Here is a 26,020-nt window from a genome sequence, read left to right as displayed (position 1 = left end):
CCAGTGGACCTTAATGGAGTTTGCATGTTCTCCTCATGCATGCACAAGTTCTCTCCGGGAGCATTTTCCCCAAAATGATACACTTGTACTTTGCTTAGTTATCTTTTACGAGATGCCTGTGTATAATTTCTGACCAAAAACTTGGTGGAATGAAAATGCCTTTAAATATATGGGTGTTTTCACACCTGAAAGTCTGAGATTTGGTTCGATTGAGGCCAAAATTGCAACATTTGTTAACATATTCAGCTGCTGCTGTTCACTTTCTCTCAAATGATCCTAATGGAGGTGGTGGTAATCTACCAATAAATACTTAAGGAAAGAACAAAAAACCTCTGAAGAAGATGTGAGCACAACGCCCTTCTTCACCAAATGTAAATAAAAATGGAGTGGTGTCAGATTTTAGAGTTTGTAATATTTCTCATTCGTCTTTGGTAAAAGACCATGAGACATTTCTCTTGCTAGTGTTAAGCTCGTGCTTTTCTTTTGGTTGGATTTACCCAGAATGCCCTGTGCTATACTGAGCTTCCTGCCTTTGGAGCAGTCTCTGGTGCACTTGACATTCACATATGTATTCTAACTGCACCAGAGTTCACTTTAATCAAATCGAGACATGGGATTGTAGGCAAACCATTGATTCAACTGACTTGCGTTGCTTCTTCAAGCAGCATTAAGTTTTCCCACATGCACACTCACCTCCTATGGTTTCGCATCTTGATGTCATTTCCCACAGGACCAGAGCCATGGAGTAAATGTCGGTCTGCTTGAAGGACTCGATGTTCTCCAGATTGAGCCGGGCCTCCAGGACCTCTGGGGCCATGTAGCGCGCCGTACCCACCTACAAGTCACACTTCAAAAACTGTTCACTCACATCTGCACTCAAATATCAATATATTAGATTTGCTTAATGATTTTGTTGATGGCATTTGATAAACTGTACTGTTTACTGCTTGTTTCATAGTTGGTTATTGTATTGTGTTTGTATGAAGGAAATAGGCCTGTCACAGAAAACAATAAATCAATTAATTTCATGATAAATTAGTTCCATAATTTTCATTTGCATGATTTATCGTTTTTCTCTTTCTGCCAAAAACTGGATGACAAAAGTCTCCAGCTCGGTGCTTTGGTTTCAACCTGCCCTTTCTTTGAAGGACAATTTTGTTTACAAAGACTAATAATTAATTTTATTTGTTTTTGTCTGTTTTTTTTTATATTTAAAATGTCTTCCAGTTCATTACAATTTAAAGTTTATTAATCTTTGAGAATAAAAAAAGATGAATTATTTTTTATTCTCAAAGATGCCTTTACCATATAATAATGGTAAAGGCATTATTATGCCTTTGTCCCAAAGCAGCAATATTATTGTTTATCGCGATAACTTCTGGGACAATTTATCGTCTAGTAAAATTTGTTGTCTTGACAGGCCTGGATGGAAATCACTTTGAATTGCCTTATTGCTGAAATGTGCTATGCAAGTAAACTTGACTTGACATATAAAAAAACAAAAATGAGGAGCAAAGATATGTAATCAATGTAGCTCTGGGACAATTGAGCCTTATTAAACATTAAATTAGGTTCTTAATTTTAATTAATGTAATTTTTCTCATAATGCATGTGTTTTGTATTGCATTGCTTGGTCACATCATCGTTTATCAGAAGTGTTGTGTAACTGTGTAAGTGAGAGACTGACCTGACCACTGTTCGCGAGATCATCCACTGACAAGCTGCTGTCCAGACAGAGCGCCAGGCCAAAGTCACATATGCAGCAGGTCAGATCGTTCTTCACCAGCACGTTGGAGCTCTTCAGGTCTCTGTGAACTATGGGCACCTGTTGGTCCAACAGCAGCTGAGGTCAAAACTCAACCGATTTCAAAACAACCATCCACAACAGCAAATAACCACAAAGCAAATGGCAAAAGTATAATAGGCAAACTGAACTTAGGTTGACAATGAGTTCACTGGGCTCAAATGGTTTCCATAATAACCAGATCTTAATCCAGCAGAACACCTTTAGACTTTGTGGATGTGCAGCCAGCAAATCTGCAGCAACTGTGGGATTTTATGTCAACATGAATCAAAATATCTAAAGGAATGTTTTCCACACCTTGTTGAATCTGCCATGAGAAACTGAGGTAGTTCTGAGGGCAAAAATCAATTCAACCCACCCTAGTAAGGTGTGGGTAATAAAGTAGACAGTGAGTGGATAGTCTAAAATCTACCCAGAAACAGTCTCTTAAATGGATAGCTTTTTTACTTAGATGTCTTTTGTGTGCTAACCATTGGGAAAACCCCTAAAAGTTCACTCTAGATTCCCCTGCAGAATAATGGTGGTGTGGTCTGCAACACAACAAAAAGCTTTAGGGCAGGAGATGAGAGACACATTGGACAAAAGTCTTATATTTACCTCTACATATATATCATCACAAAACAAGGGGATGAATGCTGCTATAATCAGAAAGAGATCCGACACACAGTGCCTGGATTTCACAGCATTCACCGGCCCAGTCTTCAAGCAGTTCTAACAAATCTAAAGCATTTTTACCCCAATATTCTGCCAAAGTGTGGATTTCTTAAGAACTATGCAAACCAGGTTGTTGCTTGCAACTTCCTGTTGCCCTGCTCTTGTTTCCAAGAGTTAAAGATACTTTTAAGCAGCCAACAGCACATACAGCCTCTGGTATGTGGACTTTTGTGCTCCTTAATGAGCAGAGTGTATCTTTACAGAGTATCTTTTGGTGTGTGAACTTATTGATGTTTGGTCTTACTTTGCCTGTATGCACATGGTTGCAAGAATCCAAGAGCGCTACTGAATACCATGTCCTTTGATGTTAGAAACATTGACAATCTTAGTTAGTGTTGCCATCAAAGCTTTAACTTATTCTGCTCATCAGGTTTGTTTTAGTTTAACATATCAGATGTCTTTAATTCTTTTTCAAAATGTGTTTCAAAGTAGCTGTCAGGCACTGACTGGATTTTATGCTGTCATCTTCTTAAAATAATTGCCAAAGTCATTTTTTTGCCAAAAGTGATTTTTTGTTTTTGTAGAAATCATCTTTTGGCAAAAAATGACTTGGGCCATTATTTCAGGAAGGTGATGATATGTGAATTAGATTTGGTCCCTGTTTGGTGATTATGAAATGATTCGTGGACGGCCAAAGTCCCACCTTGGGCCGTCCACTTGCGAGCCGGTCGCTGTGAAGGTGGGCGACTCCTCGGGCCAGAGAGCTGCTCAACGCCTGCAGTTCCTCCCAGCTGATCACGTGGCGCGTCAGATACTCCTGTGAAGCAGAGCAACGTTTGAGCTCCATTGCATTTAGAAGTTATTAATGTGGCAGGTTTCATAAAGGGAAGCCAAGTAGTAGTGGACTCACCTGGAGATTCCCACTGGGATGGAAAGCTGTGATGAGCCAGTACTGTTTCTCTGCCTTCCTCTCCTCAGCTGTCAGGAAGTGGAGGATGTTCTCGTGTCTGAGGTCCTTGTTGAAAAAGATGTCCTTCTCGTTCTTCCAGGATGCGTACTCCTCACAGGGGAAGATCTTCACAGCCACGGTTTCAAACTGAGCCGAGCTGGTCTGCTTCAGCTTCGCCTTGTACACCTGAGCAAAGCGGCCCTTGCCCACCTGGAGGAAGATAAAAGAAAAAAAGGGCCTCAGTGAGATGGCACACCGCCTCCAAAAAGCTTCAGCTCTTCAGCTGACACTCACCAGCAGATCCAGCTCTATAGGCAGGGGTTCGGTGTTGTGATTCAGGTTGTTGGCGTGCATGGAGCTGCTGTCAGAGCCGTCGTCATCCACCATGAAGGCGCAGGTGTCTCTGCAGTCCAGCCCGCCGGCTTTTGGCTTACACATTTTAACGTTGCTCTCCCACTTCCTACCAAGCTGGCGGCGCCGATTGACACAGTGCCAGTGGATCACCACAGCAACCAAGACTCCCATCACAATGAGGGGAAGCAGGCTCACCAGAATTATATAGACGAGGGCTTGATCTTTTGCTGCTGAAGAAAGCAACAGAGGAAGAGAACAGTTAGAGAAATGACAAGCTTAGAATCAAAAAGGGTCTCAATCAACACAGATGAATGTTTGATTACGGGGGACCCCAAACTTTTCCATGCCCTGGCCCCCAAAAGAGCATTGACCTCTGACCTGGGAGCCCCTTTGCAAACCCACAGACAAAAAATATGTAAAAAACATCAACTTTTAGAATGTTTTTATTCACTACTCAATAATTATTACAATCATTTAGCACAAATGATGGTTCATACCGACAGATAAACCAGCTGGTGTGAAGCCATGAGTTCGATGGCAGAAGATTTTATCATCAGATTATGATTTTAATACCAGATTACAATTTTTTACAATTCCAAAGGAAAGAGAGATACATCACTGGAGACCCCGCCAGCCTAATGGGCTGTTTATTCTGCTTTCTTCTGGAAAGCAGTGTATGAACACACAAACACACAGACCACACAAAGAGACTGCTGATTCAACCAGAATGGTGAAAAACCAACATTAAGCACAAGGTGTGCTTATCAGGTCTTCACTTGTTTTGCTCTTTGTTGTAGCGTGAGAACCAACTGGTGTTCCTGGTTTGAACTATTGCACCTTCATGCCTGTCAAAACAGTCTTAAGGTAATTAAATTACACTTTAAACTGTTGGAGAAGGCAGCATTACTTTCACTTTTCCTTTAGATAAGAATAAAGAGCTTGTCAAATGCAGTGGTCTTTCTCTCTCTCTCTATTTGTAACGCTTCAAAATGTAACGCTTTAGCCCTGGCTAAAGTTTCTTTCCTTCTCATTTTGGAAAACCTTTGAATTCCAATAGTAAAAGTAATTATAATGTAATAGTATGTGGGTTGCAAAAAAAAGGCTTCCAAACACATAGACACTTCCACTCAAATTCTTTGTTTCTGTAGTTTGAATGTTTTTAAGGCCCTTGACGGTTTTGGTGGGGGTTAAGTTCATTCTCTCGCTGTGCCTGTAAGTGTGTAATCTGTTCTGTGAGAGTAGAATGTGTTTGAGGTGTAAACACAGCCAGAAACGTACTGGAATGTCAAACTGGTAGTAAGGCTTGCATGGCCTTTTCCAGTCAGGATGCCAGAGTGTTCTCATGCTTTCCTCTAATTGGTTTGAGATGTAATTTGGCCAAAGATATGTGTCTGGGAAACTTTGAGCTAGTCCTCTCTCCCTCTCAATACGGAAACTCAAAGCAGTAACTACTCAGTTTAAAAGAGTTTTATAAAGTTATAGACCAAAGAGGAACCATTTTTGTTGAAAAATAGCAGCACCAGACCTGATTACAGGTAATAAGTGGTTAGTTAGTATATACTTCAAAAAGTCTCTGAAGCTTTTGATTATCTTAAGTTGATTAGTCAGATCATTTTGAAAAAATTGCCACCACTGAAGTTTAATCAAAGTCAGGATGGATGCAATTGTAAATGTGGCAAGTTGGTTTTACGACGATAGCAATACACACAAAGTACTAACATATAAAATTCTTTAAAATACATATAGACATTAGGGGGATTTAAAAACAGATATTAATCTGTTCTTTGTTTTTTACTTTTGTAACAGTTTTTGATCTTCTGTGTGAACCTATATATCTTGATACTGCTCTTACACCTGAGTTTCCCCACCGTGGAACAGTCAAAACCGTTCTACAGCTCTTCTTGTCTCATCTTGTCTTGTTCTGGTGAACTTCATGCAGACGGATCATCTCAAGTCAGAATAATGAAAAAGCTTTGAAACAGTCTTGCACGCTCTTGTACTTTTTCTGAAAATTCAAGTTGAATTATTACTGTGGTTTCTTTGAGCATACATACACGCACACAAAACAAAAAAACATGTTTACTATTTTAAAGACCTGATGAAAGTATATTTGTAATCTGGCCTTACCCGGCATGCCAACATGCTACAGCCACACGGAGGTTAGCAGCACAGTCCAACAGGGAGCATGCTGTGTATTTACTTGCTATGGTAACAGGACTGTCTTCACAACCCGCTGTTTCATAAGCACTCATATAAAAAAAACACACATTTTTATTCCAAGACCTTAAACAGACTGAGAAATCTTGACTGTCTGTGTTTTTATGTGTTTATTTAATTTGTTCTATAATAATTAATTATTTGTCATTGCAGCATGTCAGTTTTCTTAGTGGTTTTAAAGAGCTTTATAAAAAAATGTGGTATGGTGTGACATAACTCTGCAGATCATCTCATTGTAGCATTTTGGCCCCAGAATGCTGTTTGGATGCGTCTAGACGATGACTTGTTGGATTTCAATTTCTCTATTAAAGCCATCTGCTGTGAAACTGAAAGAACTCAAAATTAGTTCCAGACTTAGGGAACTAATCTGGGAATAAAAAAAAACAAGTCCATCTAGGAATATTTACGAAACCACTTCTTCTTCCTTTTTTTGGGCGGAACCAAACCAAGTAACTATTTATTCCCGGTTCTTATCTATTGTCGTTCCTCTGTGCTATTAAGATAGAAACGCCTCGTGGGGATGAAACATTCCCACTTGGTGTCACAAGGAAATCTGTCTCCTTTATGAGCCAAGTGACAAACACATCAGGTAACATTTACAAACCTCAAAAAGAAATATATGCTAAATCTGCTCAACTTCAACATTCAACTTCTTTTTCTCATTATGTACCTCCAAGAATTTAAAACCTTTTTTTTTTTTTTTTACAGTAGCACAGCAGTAAATATGGCCACATTAGTCCTTTGATCCCGGAAATGTTCTTCAAGTGACAGAAGGGCGACTTTGGAACTGCCTTTATGTGGCTCTGTGTGTTCAGGTCATCAGCACATGCAGATTTCAGCCCTGATTGCTAGTTTCTAGCTGGCTAAGGCAAACTTAGCTTTTTACCTTAATTATTTGTTCCATTTGTAAATCTTATATATTTGCATATTTACTTTGTGGAAAATTCTGGCCTAGCATCCTGCCAAACCCTGGGTCCATATACATCACGGAAGTCCATTCTTCACACCAATCTCTCTCATCCATGTCCTTATAGACTTTGCTTTGGGTTAATGCCCCACAAAGTTGGGATCATGAAATTAACCAACACGTTTTTGTGTTCTGATACAGTAAGAGTTTCTTTCGGTGGAATTAAGGGGCCCTAATACAAACTTTACACTTGATGGTGAATGAAATGAAGTCAGACACATTCTGGTGGCTGACAAACCCAGTCTGTACTATTAAACTGCCAGACAGACAGGCATGATTCATCACTATAAAACATGTTTCCAAAGCTTTAGGGGATAATGACTGCATGTTTACACCACCACATCCAGAGCTCTGCGCTTGGTGATACAAGGCAATAAGGGATCTGTTTAGCAATGGAAACTCATTCTATGAATCTCTGTACACACTGATCTTTAGCTGATCTCAAGGCTATTGCTGCAGAAAGTTAGTGACCTGCACACCATATGTGGCTCAGCATCTCCTGGCCCCGCTCTTTGACCTTTTACATCTTCATGGCTTAGAGTCACTGCCTTCATATGCAATTCCACTCATTTCTCTTCTCTCTGCAGGGCTCCACCTGGGACTTCTACCATTGAGCTTGATTTATCTGGTTGGCCAATCAGCGAAAAGAAGGCGAAGTTGTGAACGACAATGTCTTCTGTGTTATTTAATATGGTAATCTACCTAATGTTTGGCAAAGGCAGCAAAGAAAGAGGCCTACTTCCAAATATTGAGCAGTTAAAGTTGGAGCAAGATGAAAATGCAGGACATTTTATCGCTAGCAAAGATGGCGTGGCCCTGTTCCGCACAGGATTGTTTACAGCATTAGCTATTTACAGTAAGCTTCATCAAGCTGGCGCGTTACATGCATCATGGTTAAACGTTAACGATTGGTAAAATCAGATCCAACATTTTCATATTTCAACAAAATCTACACCTCCAGCAAACAATCGTTCCTCAATGGCCGAGGGTCCAGACCCTCTGGACGAAACAAGGTGTAGAACAAGGACTCATGACCCTGAGGAAGCATTAAACTGTTTTCCAATTGGAAAGTCACGATTAGAAAAGCTAATCTTATTTCTCCCTCTGCTGAAGACCACTCTAATGCATACTAACACTCACTATGAGATGCCAACAGGACCACACCATCCACAGAAAGCAAAGATGAGACCCTCAGGTTGTCAAACCAGAAAACATCCTTTATACAACTATTATGCCTTGAGAACCAGTCGATGAAAACCACACAGAGAATCAGAGACAAGGGGTAACCTTGGAGACCACCCCACACATGGAACAAGCTTTACTTGACGCTGAGATTGCAGACACAACTCTTGTTTTAGACACTGTATTAAGTACTCATCCAGATATGCCATACTACTGGAGCATTCCACTCCCCAAAAATACCTTGAGAAACATGTTCAGAAGACTTTGGAAACACATGTAGATCAGAGAAGCTCCAATGACCACCTCAGAGATTGCACACAGGTAAAGATCTGGTCCCGTGTTCCAAAGCCAGGACAAAAGCCACATTGCTCCCTCTGAGTCGGAAATTCAGCAGGAACTTCTGGCATCACCACCCACACTTGAAGGAAAGCTTCCCATTTTTTAGTCTAAGTAGAAAATGCTATGTGGCGCTGAAGACCAACACCGCACATAATCCTGAACACACCATACCCACTGTGAAACTTGGTTCTGGTCCAGTTTTAGTTTTATCTTAGTCTATAAGTGAAAATATCAATATAATTCATGGAGGTTTGTCTTTGTAATGTGAAAAAGTGTTTAAAAAAAGGATGAAGTGGTAAGAAGCGCTTTGTAAGGCTCTATATTACTGCTTACCATCCTCTTCATGAGACAGTTTTATTTAAAAAATTGTCTTTAGTCATACTGTAATACAGACACAGACTGCTACAGCAGATCTTTCACCATCTTCAATAACTCTGAAGAATTTTGAATTAATATGAATTACGTTTAAGTTTTATACTTTTAAAAGTAATTGAATTAATACATTTATTTTAATAGATTTTGTTGTAGTTATTTAAAATTGTATTTTTTGTATGAGCAACAAAGGCAATAAAAGTTTAAATAAAACACATTTTGTAACCACTATTGCACATTCACTTCATTAAGTTGTCTGCACCAAACCTAGAATCAATTATCAACAGAACATCTACATTTTTGTAGCATGGTTCATGAGTCAAACTATGAAGAGAAACACACTCATTCATCACGGCCCAGAGGTACACCACGATCTAATTGTAAGCAGTTACCCTTCAAAACAGGAGGATGGTGATTTGGATAGAAAGAATAAGACTTTATTATGTTTTAATAACAGAATAAAGGGTGAGACACGTCCTGCTCAGCAGACGTTCTGCACCTCTCTGTCATTCTCCAGATGAGGTCTCCTGTGTCTATGGGGTCCGCTCATCATGTGCTGGAGATGCTTCTGAACCGAGTTCGACACAGACAGGAAACCGTATGTCTGTGCTCTCCAGTGTGCCCGGCGCATGCACACGCACACGCACATACACACACACACACACACGCACACACACACGCACACACACACACACACACACACACACACACACACACACACACACACACACACCTACACACACACACATACACATATTTTATTTAGCCACTGAGACACGTCTTTTTTCCTCTCCACTCTGCACGAGGCACACAGCTGCATGTTCACAACCTCACTGGGGAATCTGCGAGTGATGCTTAAGCGTGATGCGAGCGTTGTGTTTCCAGTTCCTGTTGGTGTTAACAAAGCTCTCACACTGCAGCAGCCACCAGAGCAGAAGCTGTGAAAAAGGCCCACATCTTCTTTACCATCGTTCCCCTTAAACTTTCCAAACACAGAGAGGCGGTATGATGAGTATGATGAGACAATGCGCTGATGAAGTGAAGACGCACGACCTGAGTTAAACACTTACACATTGAATGTGATGAAAGTCTTTAGTTTTTTACTATTAAACAAATACAACAAAGGAATGTTTTACTTTTTGCAAACCCAAAATGATCCAAGCAGACAAAGTTCCTGGAAGCTCTTATGGTTTTCAAGCAGCATGCACCAAAGCACCGGCACAGGAGGATAAAGTAAATTTCTTCATTGTTGCTAGAAATTGCAAGCATTTGGCTTTGACACGGAGCAGCGTAACTGATTTATCTTTCAGTTTTGAGTTTTGACAACAGAAAAAAAAATACAGTAACAGAATTATCTATGTTATTTTGGCATTTCCCATTTTACAAGCATGTGTCCAGACAGTAGCTCCATTGAAAGGTTGGACCTGCATGCTTTGTGGAGGGTTTTTAGAAGTTAGTGCCAGTGAAGGTGGCAGAATGAGGAGAGGAGACGCAGCAAATTATCCCTCAGGCACGTCTGTCCTGACAAAGCAACAGATTTTACTCAGCATCAGTACTGGAGACGGGATGGGGAGTGGAGGAAGGGGTGTAATAGAGTGGAGGGGGAAGAGATGAGTCTGGGCAGGCCTAAAGTCATAAAATGAAGGAATGAGAAATGTTCATGAGCAGGCCGGTTTACATTATAGGAAAAAATGGATCGGCCCAAAAGAGCGCCGGATTACCAAGCAAAATGGCATGTATGCCCAGTTAGCAGTCTGACCCAGTATCTTCTAGCTCTCTCAACATCCATTAGTTTTATCACTTAATTTACAAATTAGAATCAACTGAATTTGTAACTTAGTTAGGTTTCTAAATCTGCCAAAACACTATTCCCTTCTTCAAACTCAGTGATTTCATGTTGTTTTTTTTCTATTATAAGCAGTCCTAGTTTGGAATTGGTAGAAATGATGATGAATATGATCTGAAAGATCAACATTCAGGTTTTTCACATCTATCACAGAGCTAGCATGGATAGAAGACTACATTTGTGAGTAGACTGATTAAAATGATTAATACTTCATGTCCAGTTGGTAAAGTGTCTCTGTTGATCTAAGCCCATCACAAAGGAGCCATGCTTAATCAATCCATAAAGCTTTGTTCCAGAGTTTTGTGGCCACTCTCTGGACTTTTTTTTTTTTTTTTTTTTGGTAAATTCCTTTTTGGGTTTCTTATTTTCCTACTAATGAGTGGTTTGAGTCTTCTGGGTTGTTTCTCAATATGCTTTCTTGAATTGAGCAAATAAAAGCACAAACAAAAAAACATTTTTACGAGAGAACACCACAGAGGAAGTGTACTAACAAGAACTGAGTCAAAAAAAGGGAAAATACTAATAATTAACTACGAAGCCAGTAGATACCCTTGTTTGTTGTCCAGCCTCCCATCTTGAATCAAACCATATTTTTTATGTTCTCATGACGCTGATGGAAACTCATGAACATCAGCAGGTCAGCAGATCTGGATGGAGAGTATGACTGCACCCTGCTGGGAGCTAACAGCTAGCTCCACGTTGTCATTTCTTCCTGTCAGATTTCTCTATAAATCCTCACATTCTTCTGCATTACTGTCAATATAGAATTCTTCTTCAGTGTCCTGGCTGGCAGTGGTCTTTATGTGAGCCTGCAGCAGTCATCAGCAACATTCGGTTCATGTTGTATTCCCTCCTGAAATGGGACACCGCTTTCTAACTGAAAATGTTGAGTTACTGCATAAATGAACTTGTTAACAAATATCATTCTAATTTTGTTTGTTGTTCTGACTGATAGAGGTAATCTAGATACCATTTCATCATCTAAAACATTTTTCATTTCAATGTACAACATGTTCAGCTGGGGTGAAGAGTAAAATCCTTGCTCATCAGCTGAATGTATCTGGAAAGGTCGTGATGTTGATTTATAAAGACTTACCTTTAAATAGCTTTTATGTTGACATGAGTCAAAACATGATTAAATTTAGAACTCCAAAGCAGAAATCATCAACCCACGTACTGCATGACTTCATTAGAACCGGAACACTTACTGGAAACGAACACCAGTTTGTCATTACACTCTTCTTCTGAGCAGGAGCAGATATGCACCATCCCCCTGGTGGAGTTCTTCTCCTTCATCACACACCTGGAGCTGTTGTAGTCGTCCAGCATGATGCCGTACAGCGACACGGACGGGCTGTGGCAAAGGGTCTCCACGGTGAAGCCGGTCCCATTCTCTACCCTGAAAGTCAGACAAACCGATTACATAGGAATCTTTTTTTACAGTTTGAAGGGAAAGTTTATATATATATATATATATATATATATATATATATATATATATATATATATATATATATATATATATATATATATATTTTTTTTTTTTTTTTTTTTTCTTCTTTTTTTTTTTAAGTCTAGCTGAGTTGAGAGGCGTTGATCAGTTTATATCTTCCCTCGTTTAAAATCTGGTCTCAACGTCGTTTTTGGAAAAAAAAACTAAATGGATTCAGACTGGAAGAGTTTCCACGAGAGGCCAAGCGCAAAGTTGACTGACTGTCTTTGTAAAAACTCTGCATTCTTACACAAAGGTGGTGGCTGAAGAGAAGACAAGTTTATTGAGTTTAAGTACAATAATCTTTTGTGTGCCTTTCTTAAAACAAAAAAAAAAGAAATCCAAAAAGGGTTACCGTATCTTCATAAATTATGGTCCAACTTTATCTTCAGGATAACTAATGATAAAAAATTATTTTATCATTAAAATAATGGGGTTACAATATTTAAACCCCTTATTGTCCCTTATTGACAGTACAATAAAATATTAATTTTGCTGAGTTTTTGCTAAGAAAATGCTTAATTAAATAAAGATTGATAATTTGAATACAGCAGTAAGCTATTCTCACACCATCCTCCTTAATAGATGATTATCCATTGGTATTACTAGTAACCTGAGCCTGATTCGGACACACTCAGTTCATCCCACTCAAGTCCTTTAACTCCAGTTTTCCACTGTCATCTTATCCCTGATTCCGTTGAGTTTCCGTGGTGTACCTCAGAGCTCTGTCCTGGAGCCTCTTCTTTTCATCATGTATATCTTCCCACCTTGGTAATAATGTCTCCATCTTTAATCTCCTCTTCTACTGCTTCAAAGGTGACACCTTGCTCTGCCTCTGTAGTAAACCTAACTCCTCCCACCAGCCCTAATCCCGATTCACCTCAAACTTCCTTAATTTAAACAATGATAGAACTGAAATTTTGCTTATTGGCACAAAATCTACATTATCAAAAGCAGACAAATCCTCTGTCACAACTGACAACTCCTAAAGCCTGATTTATGTTTAACGCAGCCATTCCGCATGGTCTTATGTAATTTTAGGAAAAGCGCCTTACTGTGCAGTGTCCATGCAGACTGAATTTTCTCCGCCACCCAGCCTGATTAGCTTGATTCCGTCGAGTTTCCGTGAGGAAAGTACATGTGTGAAGCATAAACCAAGCTTTAGTGCCTCATCCACCCTGTGTAAGGGCCTGGGTGCTCACTATTTCAGTCCCACATCAAGACAGAATTATTTCAAAGAACATAGACAATCACTCAATGCACAATGGATCTATATATTGTCACCTCTCTAAAATAAAGGTAATTTTGTTTACCTTTTTTTTTCCTAAGTCATCTTTTGACATAAAAAATGATTTTGAACATTAATTAAGGAAGGTGGTGATATGAGCCTCTTGTTTTGAACTGAATTAGGGCAACACGTGTATTTTTGTCATAATAGTTTCTGAGTCTTTGTACCTACCATATAGCGACACAGACATCTTGATGCGAAGAACAGACGGACGTAATGTCGCAGTCGGACATGCAGCTCCCTGTGCCATTGCAGGAGGAACTCTGTCTGTCACAGAACTTACACAGCTGACTGATGGGGTACATGGACAAGCCTGGTATACCTGCACACCAAACACACGCACACACACACACACACACGCACACACACATTCAACAGGTTAGTTTCCTGTTTATGACCAGTTCTCCGGATGTCTGTGATTAGAACAAACACTGCAGAATCTCCAAGTCATCCTTTCAGACATATACTTGTGGGTTGAATAAAAGAAAATAAAGAGCTTATCGTAGAAGGATCTGTGAAAGTATGGATAAAGTCAAATTATTGGATCTAGCAAATCTTGGTAATAATTTGAAGAAGCTATAGCAGAAAGCTGTGACAGTATTTATACTCCCTAAAGCACTTTGTATTGCCTTGTTGCTGAAAATGTGCTATACAAATAAAATTGCCTTGACCTTAACCTTTAAACTTTCCACCTTCAGACCAACATTAGTATCATAAAGCTCATCATGCTCCAGTCTTAAGGATTTTGCAGCTTCCAATGTTTTATAGTTTTTTTTTCCGGGGCTCTCGCATGCAGCTCAATCTAAACATATGTTTTTTTAAAATGTTCCCAGAAATGCATTTCATCGTCTGTGGAAGACATCTAGAGTGTGATTATTGTATTGCTCAGAATTCTGATCTTCCAAAAAGAAAACGTTATGTCCATTACAGCTGCCACTGCTCCTCAGCTCTTCCAGAAAGGTTCTTCTGTTGCTCTCTAGAGGAAGAACTAAAACCTACGCTGTTCTGCCATATGGTTTAGGCATATTTATGTGTGATTTTATTTTTGGACATACACGCATTTAACTCATTTTTCTCCCTTTAAAAATTACATCTATATCTGGTGTTTCCTTGGTAACACTAACGTGTATTTTAAGATAAGTTCTGTCTGTTTTGGGTGTATTTTTAGCCAGCAGTAAAAAAAAGGATTATTTTTAAATTTCTGGATTTAATTTTATTTTAAGCTGTTCTAAAACTTAAAACATGTAAAGTATAGAACTGACAGGACATCTGGTTGGATATTTTTCCATGGATAAAGCAGCATAAGCAGGCACAGCTAAAGCATGTAAAACAACATAACCACTTGAAAACGATCAGTGCTAATATTTGAAAATTTTATTAAAGAGTTGTTTTTTTTCTAATTTTGTCAAACGAGGGTCGGAGCTGTACCTGAATGCAGCTGTTGTTAAATTCCCCTGTCATCAAGATGTGACGCAGTCTGGACTGATTCCACGCTCCAGCTAGCTGGAGGACTTTAGGTTATTTTTTTCTCCAGTACATGTGATGCTTACATTCAGTTTGGCGTTGCTTCAGCTGAGTAATTTATGTGCAGAGTCAGCTATGCGCCTTATTGCTGTTGAAAGATGAATATTCTGACAGAAGGTTCTGGTTCGCCCACCTCTGAACCTTAGGGACGCATTAATGCAGAAACAGGTCACAACCGCTCGAATGATGGTAAGCCAGTTCTGAGTTATAATACAGCCTCAGTGTGAATCGTCACAGTTGTTGCAAATTAACTTTCAAAACACCATTTGACCTTTAACTAACCTTCAGTAGGAGGTGGGAAGTGACAACACCTTTCATGTATCAAAAGAAGCGACTGCAGGCCATGTTATGGGATGGAGGTGTGAACAGAATTAACCCACCAAATGACTCATATGGTTTTCACAGACCTCCAGGCACATGGCTGATTCTACAGACGGCTCAGACCTACAGAGTCACCGACTCCACATGACTGTCTGGAGGCGTTCACACAGTTACAGCAGGAATCAGCTCATCACTGGAGCCGATCGTCCTAAAACCTCCGCCTCATCGTTTAGCTTCATCTGGGAGATACAGCACAGCGGACAGAGCAAGCGTGTCATCTGGGCTGGCCAAGAAGTGAGAGAATTAAAAGTGTGTGTGGAAATAGATTGGGACAGAATTAATCTAATGTAAGCTAGCTGGGAAAAACCAGGTTGCAAAAACTTGTCAATCACTTAAACATAAAGTACTGCTCACAGTAACTGAAAATATACTATAAAAATAATTTATTTTAATAGATGTATTTACATATTTGTGTATGTATAAATGTGGAAATGCACGTATGTGTATTAGATATGAGCTTATGGTATATAAGACAAAGTAAGCTCCACTTTAAATGAAGGATATTCTTATTTTGTATGGACAATCTAAAGTACTTTCCAATCTTAATCATGTAAATGGAAATGATTGAGCTGATTTTCATTGATCATGCGTTGAACTGATTAAATTGCTGACTGTGAGAGGCTTATTTTTCTACAAACTTCCTGCAATATGACATCTTTCCTCTACAGCACATGTCAAACTCAAGGCCCAGGGACCAAATCTGGCCTGTTGTAGTTTTTCATGTGGCCATCTCCACAGACTAGAGTCTAGACCGTAGACACATGAGAAGGAACTTAAAAAAAAAAACATTTCTGTGCTTAATTAAAAATGATTTTATCAATCAAAGCAAAGCAGTTTTTATCTGCATATTCCCAAATGACATCAATGTTATTCAGTTTTAAGAAGTGCTCATCAAATGCAGAGACATATATTCATTACTATGTTAGCAGTTTGTTCGTGGATTCTATCAATGCACCCTGTCACATCTTTGACAACACCTGTGATCTTCAAAAATGAAAATGAGTCTGACTGTCCTGCTTCATGGGTAAAGGGATTGTTAGAGATACGAAGAAAACAAAAATCACAGAACCCTAATCAGACAAATCAGAACTATGAAGTAGCGTTTTGACGGTTACAATCCACTTCATCATGACGAGCACTTTTCCTCTTACAAGCGACAACAGAAGCAGAGTGAAACCAAGATGCAGACAAAACAACTGCAGCCAGCACCACGGTAAGTTCCGTTGACCCAGCAGAACTTCTGCAGAGTGGAACTGTGAAAGCAGACTGGGCCGGGGGAGGGTTTGGGCTTCCCACAATCCGGGAATCATGTGGTCAAAACAACAGCGTCCGCCTGTGTCCAGGCCAAATGGCTTCCTCCCACCAGGCCGGCAGCGGGCGTTCCTGTGTCACCCGATCTGGAACGGTTGGGTTATTCATTTCACTGGAAACACACTTACTATGCTTTAAACACACATTCCGTCACGCTAAGATGAATTTGGGCAAAGCAGAGAGTGAAACTGCAGAGCACTACCGCACACACACACACACACACACACACACACGACTTGAGAGGTGAATAAAAGCCACTGTGCTGAGCAGCAGAGCAACACAGTCAATTAATCTGACTTATTTACTCTCCCCTGTTAAAATTTGCTGAAATTTTTGTAAACTTTTTTTTTTTAGCAAATATTTTTCAGTATATATTTTTAAAAATAACTCTTGGCTGAGTTATTCTACAAATAAATGCTGCTGGTTTTAAAGGAGAAATGTTTCTGTTTGTACACAACTGTAACAGACACTGTGATTTCATACATAGAAGCATTTTTGTTTAAGCCAAGGTGAACAGGTGTGTGAGCGAGCTGGCCTACAAACCTGCACCACATTCAGCAGAAAACTATTCTGAGACACTTCAGCTCCGGACCTAATATCTATGCAAATACATACATGTATAAAATGCAAGAATTAGGAACGCTGTCTGCACAAAAACTAAATAAACAGAATAAAATAAAACCGTTTCCATGGTATCCACAGGTGGCTCATTGTGTTTCAGTTGAGGAATGTTTTTTTTTTATAACAGCTCCACTCTTTCCAACTTTGGGGCCACTTTTTGGAATCACACAATGAAATCAGGTGACCTCACTCTGTCCCAGGAAAGTGGAGGAGAAAACCTTGGATTGTCGTTAAGCAGATTTTTCATGGTTTCTAAAAGGGATACATTTAAGATCCGTTTGTGAAAAAAAAAATCCAGCCGACAAACCTCAGTCTGGGTTCATCTGACGTGAACTCTGGTGACATTTGAATGCATTTGTGAACACACAGACAAAAGGAGGAATATGCTATTCTATACTATAGCGCATTGAATTATGGGTAAATAAAAACAAAACAAATGCGCAAGTCTAGGATGGAGAAATGTCTCATTGTCTTTTGCCAAAGAAAAAAAGAGAAATCCTGCAAACACTAAAACCTTATGCCACTCCATTTTAGTTTAGAATTCTTGAAGAAGGATGTTAAGCTCAGTGTCTTCTTCAGAGGTTTTTGTATCGTTACTTTCAGTAGCACCACCACAAGCGAGGGGGTTCGAAGGGTTTGATTGGTTTGACTCGGTAAAGTGTGAAAGAAAAGCAGCAACTGCAGCTGGAACAAATGTTGCAGTTTTAGTACCAATCGAAGTGAGTCTACCGTTAAGTTAAATATCTGTGACTCAGGCTGTGAGCTTCCGTTCAGCTTAGGTGAGCCGACAGGAGGACCAGTGTGTGTGTGAGTGTGTGTGTTTATGTATGTGGTCTTCTGCTGCTGGGGTCAGCCTGCTTCAGGGTCTGATGTGTTCTGCTTACAGACATGGTATTCTGCATGTTTGGTGAGATTTGAGGAGCTACTATTGCCATTTAATTTCCATCATATAAAGCTAGCCTGTCATTATCCTCTGATATCAACACAGGTGGCACTCACTCAGTATTCTTTAACTTTTTTGGACCATTTTGACACAAGCAAACATCTAGAGTTGCTTACATCTACTTTTCTGAACTGTTCTGATGCTTACTTTGAATTTCAGCAAGTTATCTTCACTGGGTCTACAAACAGAAATGCACTGACTTTTGATTAACTGATTTGTAATTGACATTAACAAGTAATTAGCAATCAGAGCTGCACAGTGGCACAGTTGGTAGAGCTGTTGCCTTGCAGCAAGAAGGTTCTGGGTTCGATTCCTGGCCTGGGGTCTTTCTGCATGGTCTTTCTCCCTGTGCATGTGTGGATTCTCTCTGGGTACTCCAGCTTCCTCCCAAAAACATGACTGTCATGTTATTGCGTGAGTGTGTGCGCACACACACTCCAAATTCTCTCTGGGTGTGAGTGTGGGTGCGCATGGTTGTTTGTCCTGTCTGTCTCTGTGTTGCCCTGCAACAGACTGGCGACCTGTCCAGTCCAGAACTGCCTCTTGCCCAGAACGTTAGCCGGTGAGGTACCAGCAGCCCTCCTGACCCCACTAGGGACAAGGGTGTATAGAAAATGGATGGATGGATAATTAGCTCCTTGCATATTTTGTAGGACTCAAAGGTGTCTTGGAAGCATATGAGCCCTGTATTGGTAACCAAATACAAATACAGAATGGAAGCACGTCAAGCTTATTCCAGCTTATTCGCCAGAATCTACAGTACACAAGGCATCTTGTTCCAGCAGGAGATAACTCCCTCTCTGCTGGTTCTTGCTGTTGTAGCTGGCTGAGGATATGAGCTCATGGTATCAGTGAGGACTTTCCTGACAGCAGGAAGGACTGCTGCTATCAAATCATAAGAGAATGGAAAATACCAAAAGTCTCCAAACAGTGCACACACTAGGTCTCCTCTATGCTGAGGGTGAACTTGATGAATGGTGGAAGAATATTAATCTTCTTACTAATTGAAGTTTATATAATGGCATCCAGATAAAGTGAGTTGCTTTAATTAAAAATGGTTTAAGCCGCATCCACCAAGTTTGAGCATTTCTGTTTTTAGTCTTCTAATGTAGTTTTAATGCATGAAAAAACAGATTATTTACTGATCACACTTTCCAATATGAAGCTGCTTGCAGAGCAAGCTGTGCTTCAAGTGACCATATAACTGTGTAAATTGGAATCATGAAAATAAATTTGGGTAGCGCTTTATTTGAAGGGATCTGCATAAGACTGACACGACACTGTCAGGATCACGAAGGAGTCTTCACAAACGACTGCTGTCATGAAGTGTCATTCAGTAAATAATGACATTTTTGGAGCTCAGTTGCATTAAAAGTGTCACCATTTATGAAATGACACCCAGATCTCACACAGAAGAGCTCTGTGTGAGATCTGAATCTCACAGCACATTACTAGATTCGTCATTACAGCCAGGATCAAGAGTGAGTAAAGCTCTCACCTCCTGTGTTGGAGAAAGTCTGGAAATCTAGAAGCAAATAATTCACTAATATTCTGGGAGTTTCAAAAACTTGATTTGTTTTGGAGGAATGTGAATGTTATAATTGAAAAAAAATTGGAGAACCAAAAGATTTTAAGACAATGTATCTTGGAAACATAAAAGAAACATGTCTTAAAGGAAGATCTGTAACTTGATAAAGATTCTGTTAATTGCCTGCAAAAAAAGCCACAACAAGGAACTGTTACTGATATCTGCTCCATCCATACAACGATGACTGACTATTGTTCTGGAAACTTATGTGATGGAACAAATGATTTTCATTCTCAGACTAAAGAAACATATTTGTAATTGAGTGGGGAAAATGGACAGTGTGCAACACACAAGAAGAGACTTTAGGAAATTCAGCACCATTATTCTTATTTGACCAGATTCAAGAAATATGACAGGCACTACAAATTTTGCTGGCTCATAAATTAACCCAGATATTATTCCAATAAATGATAATAATAATAATTTCTAAAGACCTCTTAACACTTGAAGAAGTTTTAAATATCCAAAATAAATAACAACAATAGATAAGTAAATTATGAAGTCTCTAAGCAAATTTGTTGCATTCTTGTCTGGGTATTATGTATGTTGTCAGTGCCTCTCCAAGTGTTGACCTGCTCATGCCCTGAGTGAAGAAAAATAAAAGAAAGATGCAACCCCACCGTCTACCTTCTAGTTCATTCTCACCTTTAAAGACTCCATTCCTGACAAAAACAGGCAAAATTGACAGTGTCGACTTTAGTAAACAAAAAGTGCAAACTAATAACACCAACAATCCATTTAGACAACTTAACTAGATGGCTTGCTACTCCTAAAGGGACTTGAAGGCTAAACTCTGTGGGATAAGACCTTGAGCCTAGCTAGTAACTAACTCCAGAGTTCACTCCTTCTTACGCAGAGAAAGCAGGAAGGTGACGTCAGTCGAGACCCGTACAGCGGAACAAAGTAGGAATGATCCAGAGTTAGCTTCAGTTTTTACAGCTAGAAACTAGTGATCTTGTCTGAAATCTGGGAGTAGAGATGGACCTTCAGAGTCACATAAGGACAGTTACAAAGTCAACCTTCTGATGAACATTTCCACGATTACAGAACTAATGTTTAAGAAAGATTTAGAGAAACTCATTTATGCGTTTATCTTTAGTCGCATTGACTACTGCAAAAAGGTTTGCCAAAAAAAATTAATCTTCCAGCTGCAGTTCATCCAGAACACTGCTGCTGGTGTTCTGACTAAGATCAGGAAAATAGAGCAGATCAACCCAGTTCTAAAGTTCTTCCACTGGCAGAATAGACTTTAAAATACTGTTGTTAATTTATAAATCACTGAATGGTTTAACACAATACATTAAAAATCTGCTGGTGTTGTATCAACCTTCCAAACCTCTCAGGTCTTCTGGTTCTGCTCTGCATCCCCAGAACCAGAACCAAACATGGAGAAGCAGCATTCTAGCACCAGAAATTTGGAACAAACTTCCTGAAAACTGCAAAACAACCGAAAAACTGATCTCCTTTAAATCAAGACTCTAAGCCAACCTGTTTGAACCTGTTTGAACCTGTTTGAAGTTGCCTTTGTTTAGTAGTAACTGGAACATTGATCAATACATCTGATGTGTATTTGCTTGATGATTTGATGATGACATTTTACAAAATGTAATGTTTGCTGTTCATTTCATAATTGATAATTGTGTGATGTTTTAAAGCACTCTGAAGTGCCTTGTTGAAATGAGCTGTGCAGATAAACTTGACTTTGGTAGACAGAGAGCCATGAGGAAAACAAACAAGCATGTGGGTGGAAAGGGAAATGATGGAGCTCATTTTAATTCAACAAGCAATTAATGGATTAATTAATGGAGGAGCAGTCTGAAGGCAAAATCATGGAATCTTCCTGCTGATGGTCATCAACATCAGCCCAAACCAATCAGAGGGAGGAAAGATAAGGACAACAAAAACAGACTGAAGCTGTTTAGGACAGGCGGGGAGTGGGTTGGGGAGCTTCCTGCAGTTCATCGTGCTCTGGGGAGGTCAGGGCAGTGGGGAATGAAAACGTGTGACTGATCCACCACAGACGGAGGATCTGTTCAGACGTTTGCTCGTCCTATTGTGCATACGGTGTGACTATTTGTGACGCAACAAGACCACACAGTCCCTCTGGTATGTGGGATTTCCAGGTTGAAAATAGGCCCCACTGTGGGAGGGGGACAGTAGGAACAAACAGTGGGAGCGGAGGGGAAGAACAGCAGTAGCCGAGATTACAAAGTAACTTATAATGACTTAGACCTTTACAGTAACTGTCTCAGTGTTGCAGCCAAGTCCTTAAATTGATAACAAACATAATTATTATGGCAGTGGGAGGAATCTTCTCATGTTGCCTCCCTTTACACACAGTCCAGTTCTGCATGATGTAATCTGAATCTGACTGCAGCTGTTCTGTTTCTGGCCTCAGATGTTTGTTAGAGTGTTAGAGAACAAACGGCATCATGGAAACCAAGGAACCATGGAGACACGACAAGGAGGAAGTTCTGGAGAAGTTAAAGCTGCAGCATGTAAGTTGTGAATGCTAATATATTTTTTTTTATTATTTACATATTGCTTCAAACTGTCATAATGTCATGACAGTATGTTATGAGACAGATAATCTCTGAAAAGATTGAGCTCCCAGCCTTCTCCCAGTGCTAACAAGAAACAACCAATCAGAGCCAGGAGGCGGGTCTAAGCGATGTCAATCACCCCTCCGTGTGGCGCTGCTCACCCCCCTCTCCTTATCCCCCCTTGATCTCTGCCATACTGCAGCTAGCACAGCCTGTTGTGAATGCTAAGGCTAGTTAACATTATCTAAGCAGTTTTCCTGTAATGGTTAGTTGTTTCTCCTCCATTAGCACATTTAACAGTGAGTACTTGAGGTTGATTGACAGCACTATGGCCCTTCTCCTGACTCTGATTGGCTGTTTTAGACTGGGAGTGTTGCATTTCTTCTCAGGGAGGACGAGTTCAATCTTTTCACAAACTGTTATGAGATAGTGATAGTTTTAACAAATGTGTAAAAGAAGATATTTTTTAAAAAATAAAAGTGACATGCTACACCTTTAAAACATGGTTTGGTTCTAAAACAACATGAAACTGCTCAGTCAGAGCTAGCTGCTCATCCATGGATGTCTGTAGTAGTAATCTGATAAAATGTGATTACTGATAATATGTGAAAAGGGAGCATGAACTCTTCTCTGAGGAACTTTGGTATCCAGTGCTGTATAAATGTGAGATAAACCAGGAAAACATTCCCTGATATTTTTGCAACTACATCATTCGCTCTGGGAAAATTTGGGCTTTCCAATAAGATCCCAAGAGCATCTAACTTCCCAGAATTTATCTCTGTGTCTCTGACTTGAATCACTGCTCTGTACTTGTTTATTCACTGTCCCATAGAAATGTCTTTCTGGCTCGAGTCTAACCTGTGGAAAAAAAGATCTTCTCTGAAATCTGCATAATGTTCTACCAAATGCATAAAATCAATGTTTTAAAGTGTTGTTTTTAATCCAATGTAATGCATTAAAACATTTTGACAAGGGCTGTCAACATCAACACCTTAATGGATGCAATTCATCTGAAAATTTTAACACGTTAATGTTACATAATGCAGATGGGAGTGATGAACAACAGCAGTTGGTGAAAGTTTTTGTGTGACAGCGGACAGCAACAAAAGTTGAACATTTTCTCCTTTCTTGTGTTGCGTTGCTAACCCGTGTGTGATCATCTACAAGCTTGACCTTTCATTTGCATGAAGTAGGCCGATCGCTGGATGAGGACAGAAGACAGTCACCTCATCGCACAAATTCTATAGGAAATGGACATTTCTAAATGAGTGTTTAATACTAAATGACTTCCTTTAAACCTTCCTGAATACAAAAAGCCTGGGCCGCTGAGATCATACAGACATGTTTGGTTTGAGACAAACATTTTTAGAAAACGTGCACACAGGCAGTTTTTGATATGGGCAGTTTCCCAGGGCAGCATCAGAAAGGGGAGGGACACGCAAAAGCAAGAAAATAAAATATATCTTATCTGTCCGTTGTCTCCTGAACACATTTGTTTCTACCTGTATACGTGTAGGGGAGGAAGTTTCCCTTGAGTACTGGGAGACTACATGACCTGCCTTCTGCTACAAATAAATAAATAAATAAATAAATAAATAAATAAATAAATAAATAAATAAATAAATGTAATAACTTGCATTTTAATTGGCTGACATGCAGTAAAAGGTGCCCAGAGCTCCATTCCTGCAAGATTCACATCTGTGCACATATATTTCAAGCTTGCAAAGTTAGGCATAGACATCAACATCATAATCTCAGCAACAGAGAGTGATTAATCTGTTTAATTAGGATCAAGTTTCACTACATCCTAGCCTAGCAGTAAAACAATGAAATTCTCCATATCAGACTTCATGGTATGTAAACAAGAGTTATCTGATTACATGGGGAAAGATCTTTCTATTGCGCTCTAAAAACAACTGGTGGCTGTGCATCCAACAGCCACCAGGATAACTCAGGAGTGCATCAGCGGCTCACCTCATGAATCACCTGTTGCCCCCCTCGGCTCTCCAACCATCCATACATAAGTATGCCAGAAGGAAGCACTCCCAGTTTAACTTTTCAATTTTTTAATAATTAAAAACAAAACAAAACAAAACAAAACAAAACATGGCTAACATGAGTGAGCGTTATTTAGTGAGTCCGAGGCTGTCAAACAGACTGAGAGCTTGTGTGAAGTTTAAAGTGTTTTTTACTCACCAGCTGTCCCAGGTTTGAGCAGCGGCAAAAAGAAAACAGCCCATAATACTAATGATGATGGTAATGAAACTCCCCGTGACGATGAGCAGCACTGCGGTCCGTGCATGTTACTGAGACTGCTTCTGAAAACGTTCATTCACGTAGACGAGAGAGAAGCTCGGGGAACGATTTCTGTGCGTCCGACCTGCTCTGCTCTCTGCTCTGCTCAGCAGCTGGAGAGTTACTGCCTAACTATTTACACACACACACACACACACACACACACACACACACACACACACACACACACACACGCAGACGGATGCTGCTCTGACAGGAAACCAGAGGAAGGAGCTCGCTCTCTCTCCCTCCCTCTCTCTCTCTCTCTCCGTCTAGGACTGTGTTTCTACCCAAATACTGGAAATCGGAACGGTAAACAACTCGCAGCACACACAGAAACAGAAAGTTACCAAGTAGTTCTGAATTCCACAGAGTTCTACACATCAGATACACCGCACAGAGCTGGAGTCTAGAAAAGGAGAGATGAATATCATTTTACCATTTAAGATTTCACAGAAGCAAAAATAAATAAATAAATAAATAAATAAATAAATAAATAAATAAATAAATAAATAAATAAATAAAAATACACATAAGAAACAAACAAAAAAAATTAACAGCTAATATAATTCAGGTGTGAAATAGAACAATCTGACCTCTGAAAATAAAATCTTAAATACAAAGCAGATATTGAGCTGCTGAAATAAAAAGAGTTCCAGAGATCATCAGCGTAGACAGAGATGCTGCTGCTTCCTGAACCTCAACATAGATCAGTTTTGGTCTTTAGATTGTTCAGACGTGGTGACACATCTGAACAACTTGTACTTATGTGCAGTCATATAGACTGCATGGGAATCTGTTGTTTAGAAACAAACTTTCCTCAAATGTCCAAATCCACAATTTTGGATCCTGAGTCTTCAGTGGGTTTATTGGAATTTCCCATTGTTCTGAGTCATGGCCAATCTCATGAATACTTTAAAACAACATCAGTTTCATGCTTGCAAGGTAAAACTACCAGCTTACTCAATCAGGATCACACAAGTTAAGTTTTAGAACCAGTTTTAAATAAATAAATAAAATAGATATAGTCACAAACAAAACTTTGGACACACTGTCTTTATTTTTTTACAATGGAGGTGAAGCTTTCCAGGAACACATTTCAGACAAAATTATGAATTATCCCATCACAGGACCATAAATAGTCACACCCATCACTTCGGTCACCAATCGTATCCAGGAAAATCAGTACAAAATTCAAAACTAAAATCTTAGGTAGCATACCGAAGGCCATGCTAATGGCCACAAAACTGATGGCAGAAGTTACATTTTTACATCTTAGTTTGTCAAATACAAAATTTTGGCTAACTTCACCTATAAAACTCTGGGGGCTTACCAGATTATTACTTTAAG

The 26,020-nt window shown here is 39.6% G+C and overlaps 1 protein-coding gene across 2 annotated transcripts in view; it reads right to left on the bottom strand.

Annotated features, from left to right (window-relative positions):
* LOC106917549 (TGF-beta receptor type-2-like) overlaps positions 1 to 25,044 on the bottom strand; it is a 31,053-nt gene extending 6,009 nt beyond the window's left edge. The window contains exons 1-8 of one of the 2 annotated variants that reach the window (XM_014986612.2): positions 24,572 to 25,044; positions 13,636 to 13,786; positions 11,893 to 12,083; positions 3,702 to 3,988; positions 3,369 to 3,617; positions 3,162 to 3,275; positions 1,688 to 1,825; positions 694 to 835 (exon numbers count right to left, since the gene is read on the bottom strand). In XM_014986612.2, coding sequence (XP_014842098.2) covers positions 694 to 835; positions 1,688 to 1,825; positions 3,162 to 3,275; positions 3,369 to 3,617; positions 3,702 to 3,988; positions 11,893 to 12,083; positions 13,636 to 13,786; positions 24,572 to 24,707 — 1,408 coding nt within the window. In that variant the 5' untranslated portion in view covers positions 24,708 to 25,044. Of the gene's footprint in view, positions 1 to 693; positions 836 to 1,687; positions 1,826 to 3,161; positions 3,276 to 3,368; positions 3,618 to 3,701; positions 3,992 to 11,892; positions 12,084 to 13,635; positions 13,787 to 24,571 lie in introns of both variants that reach the window. The other variant, XM_014986603.2, reaches the window with a different exon arrangement.
* Between the last annotated feature and the right edge of the window lie 976 nt (positions 25,045 to 26,020).

This window comes from Poecilia mexicana, unplaced genomic scaffold, assembly GCF_051168715.1.
Source record: "Poecilia mexicana isolate PSO_F unplaced genomic scaffold, ASM5116871v1 scaffold_6, whole genome shotgun sequence".
In the NCBI taxonomy this organism is placed as follows: domain Eukaryota; kingdom Metazoa; phylum Chordata; class Actinopteri; order Cyprinodontiformes; family Poeciliidae; genus Poecilia; species Poecilia mexicana.
The sequence above is the reverse complement of the archived record's forward strand: the minus strand, read 5'-3'. Positions and strand labels throughout refer to the sequence as shown.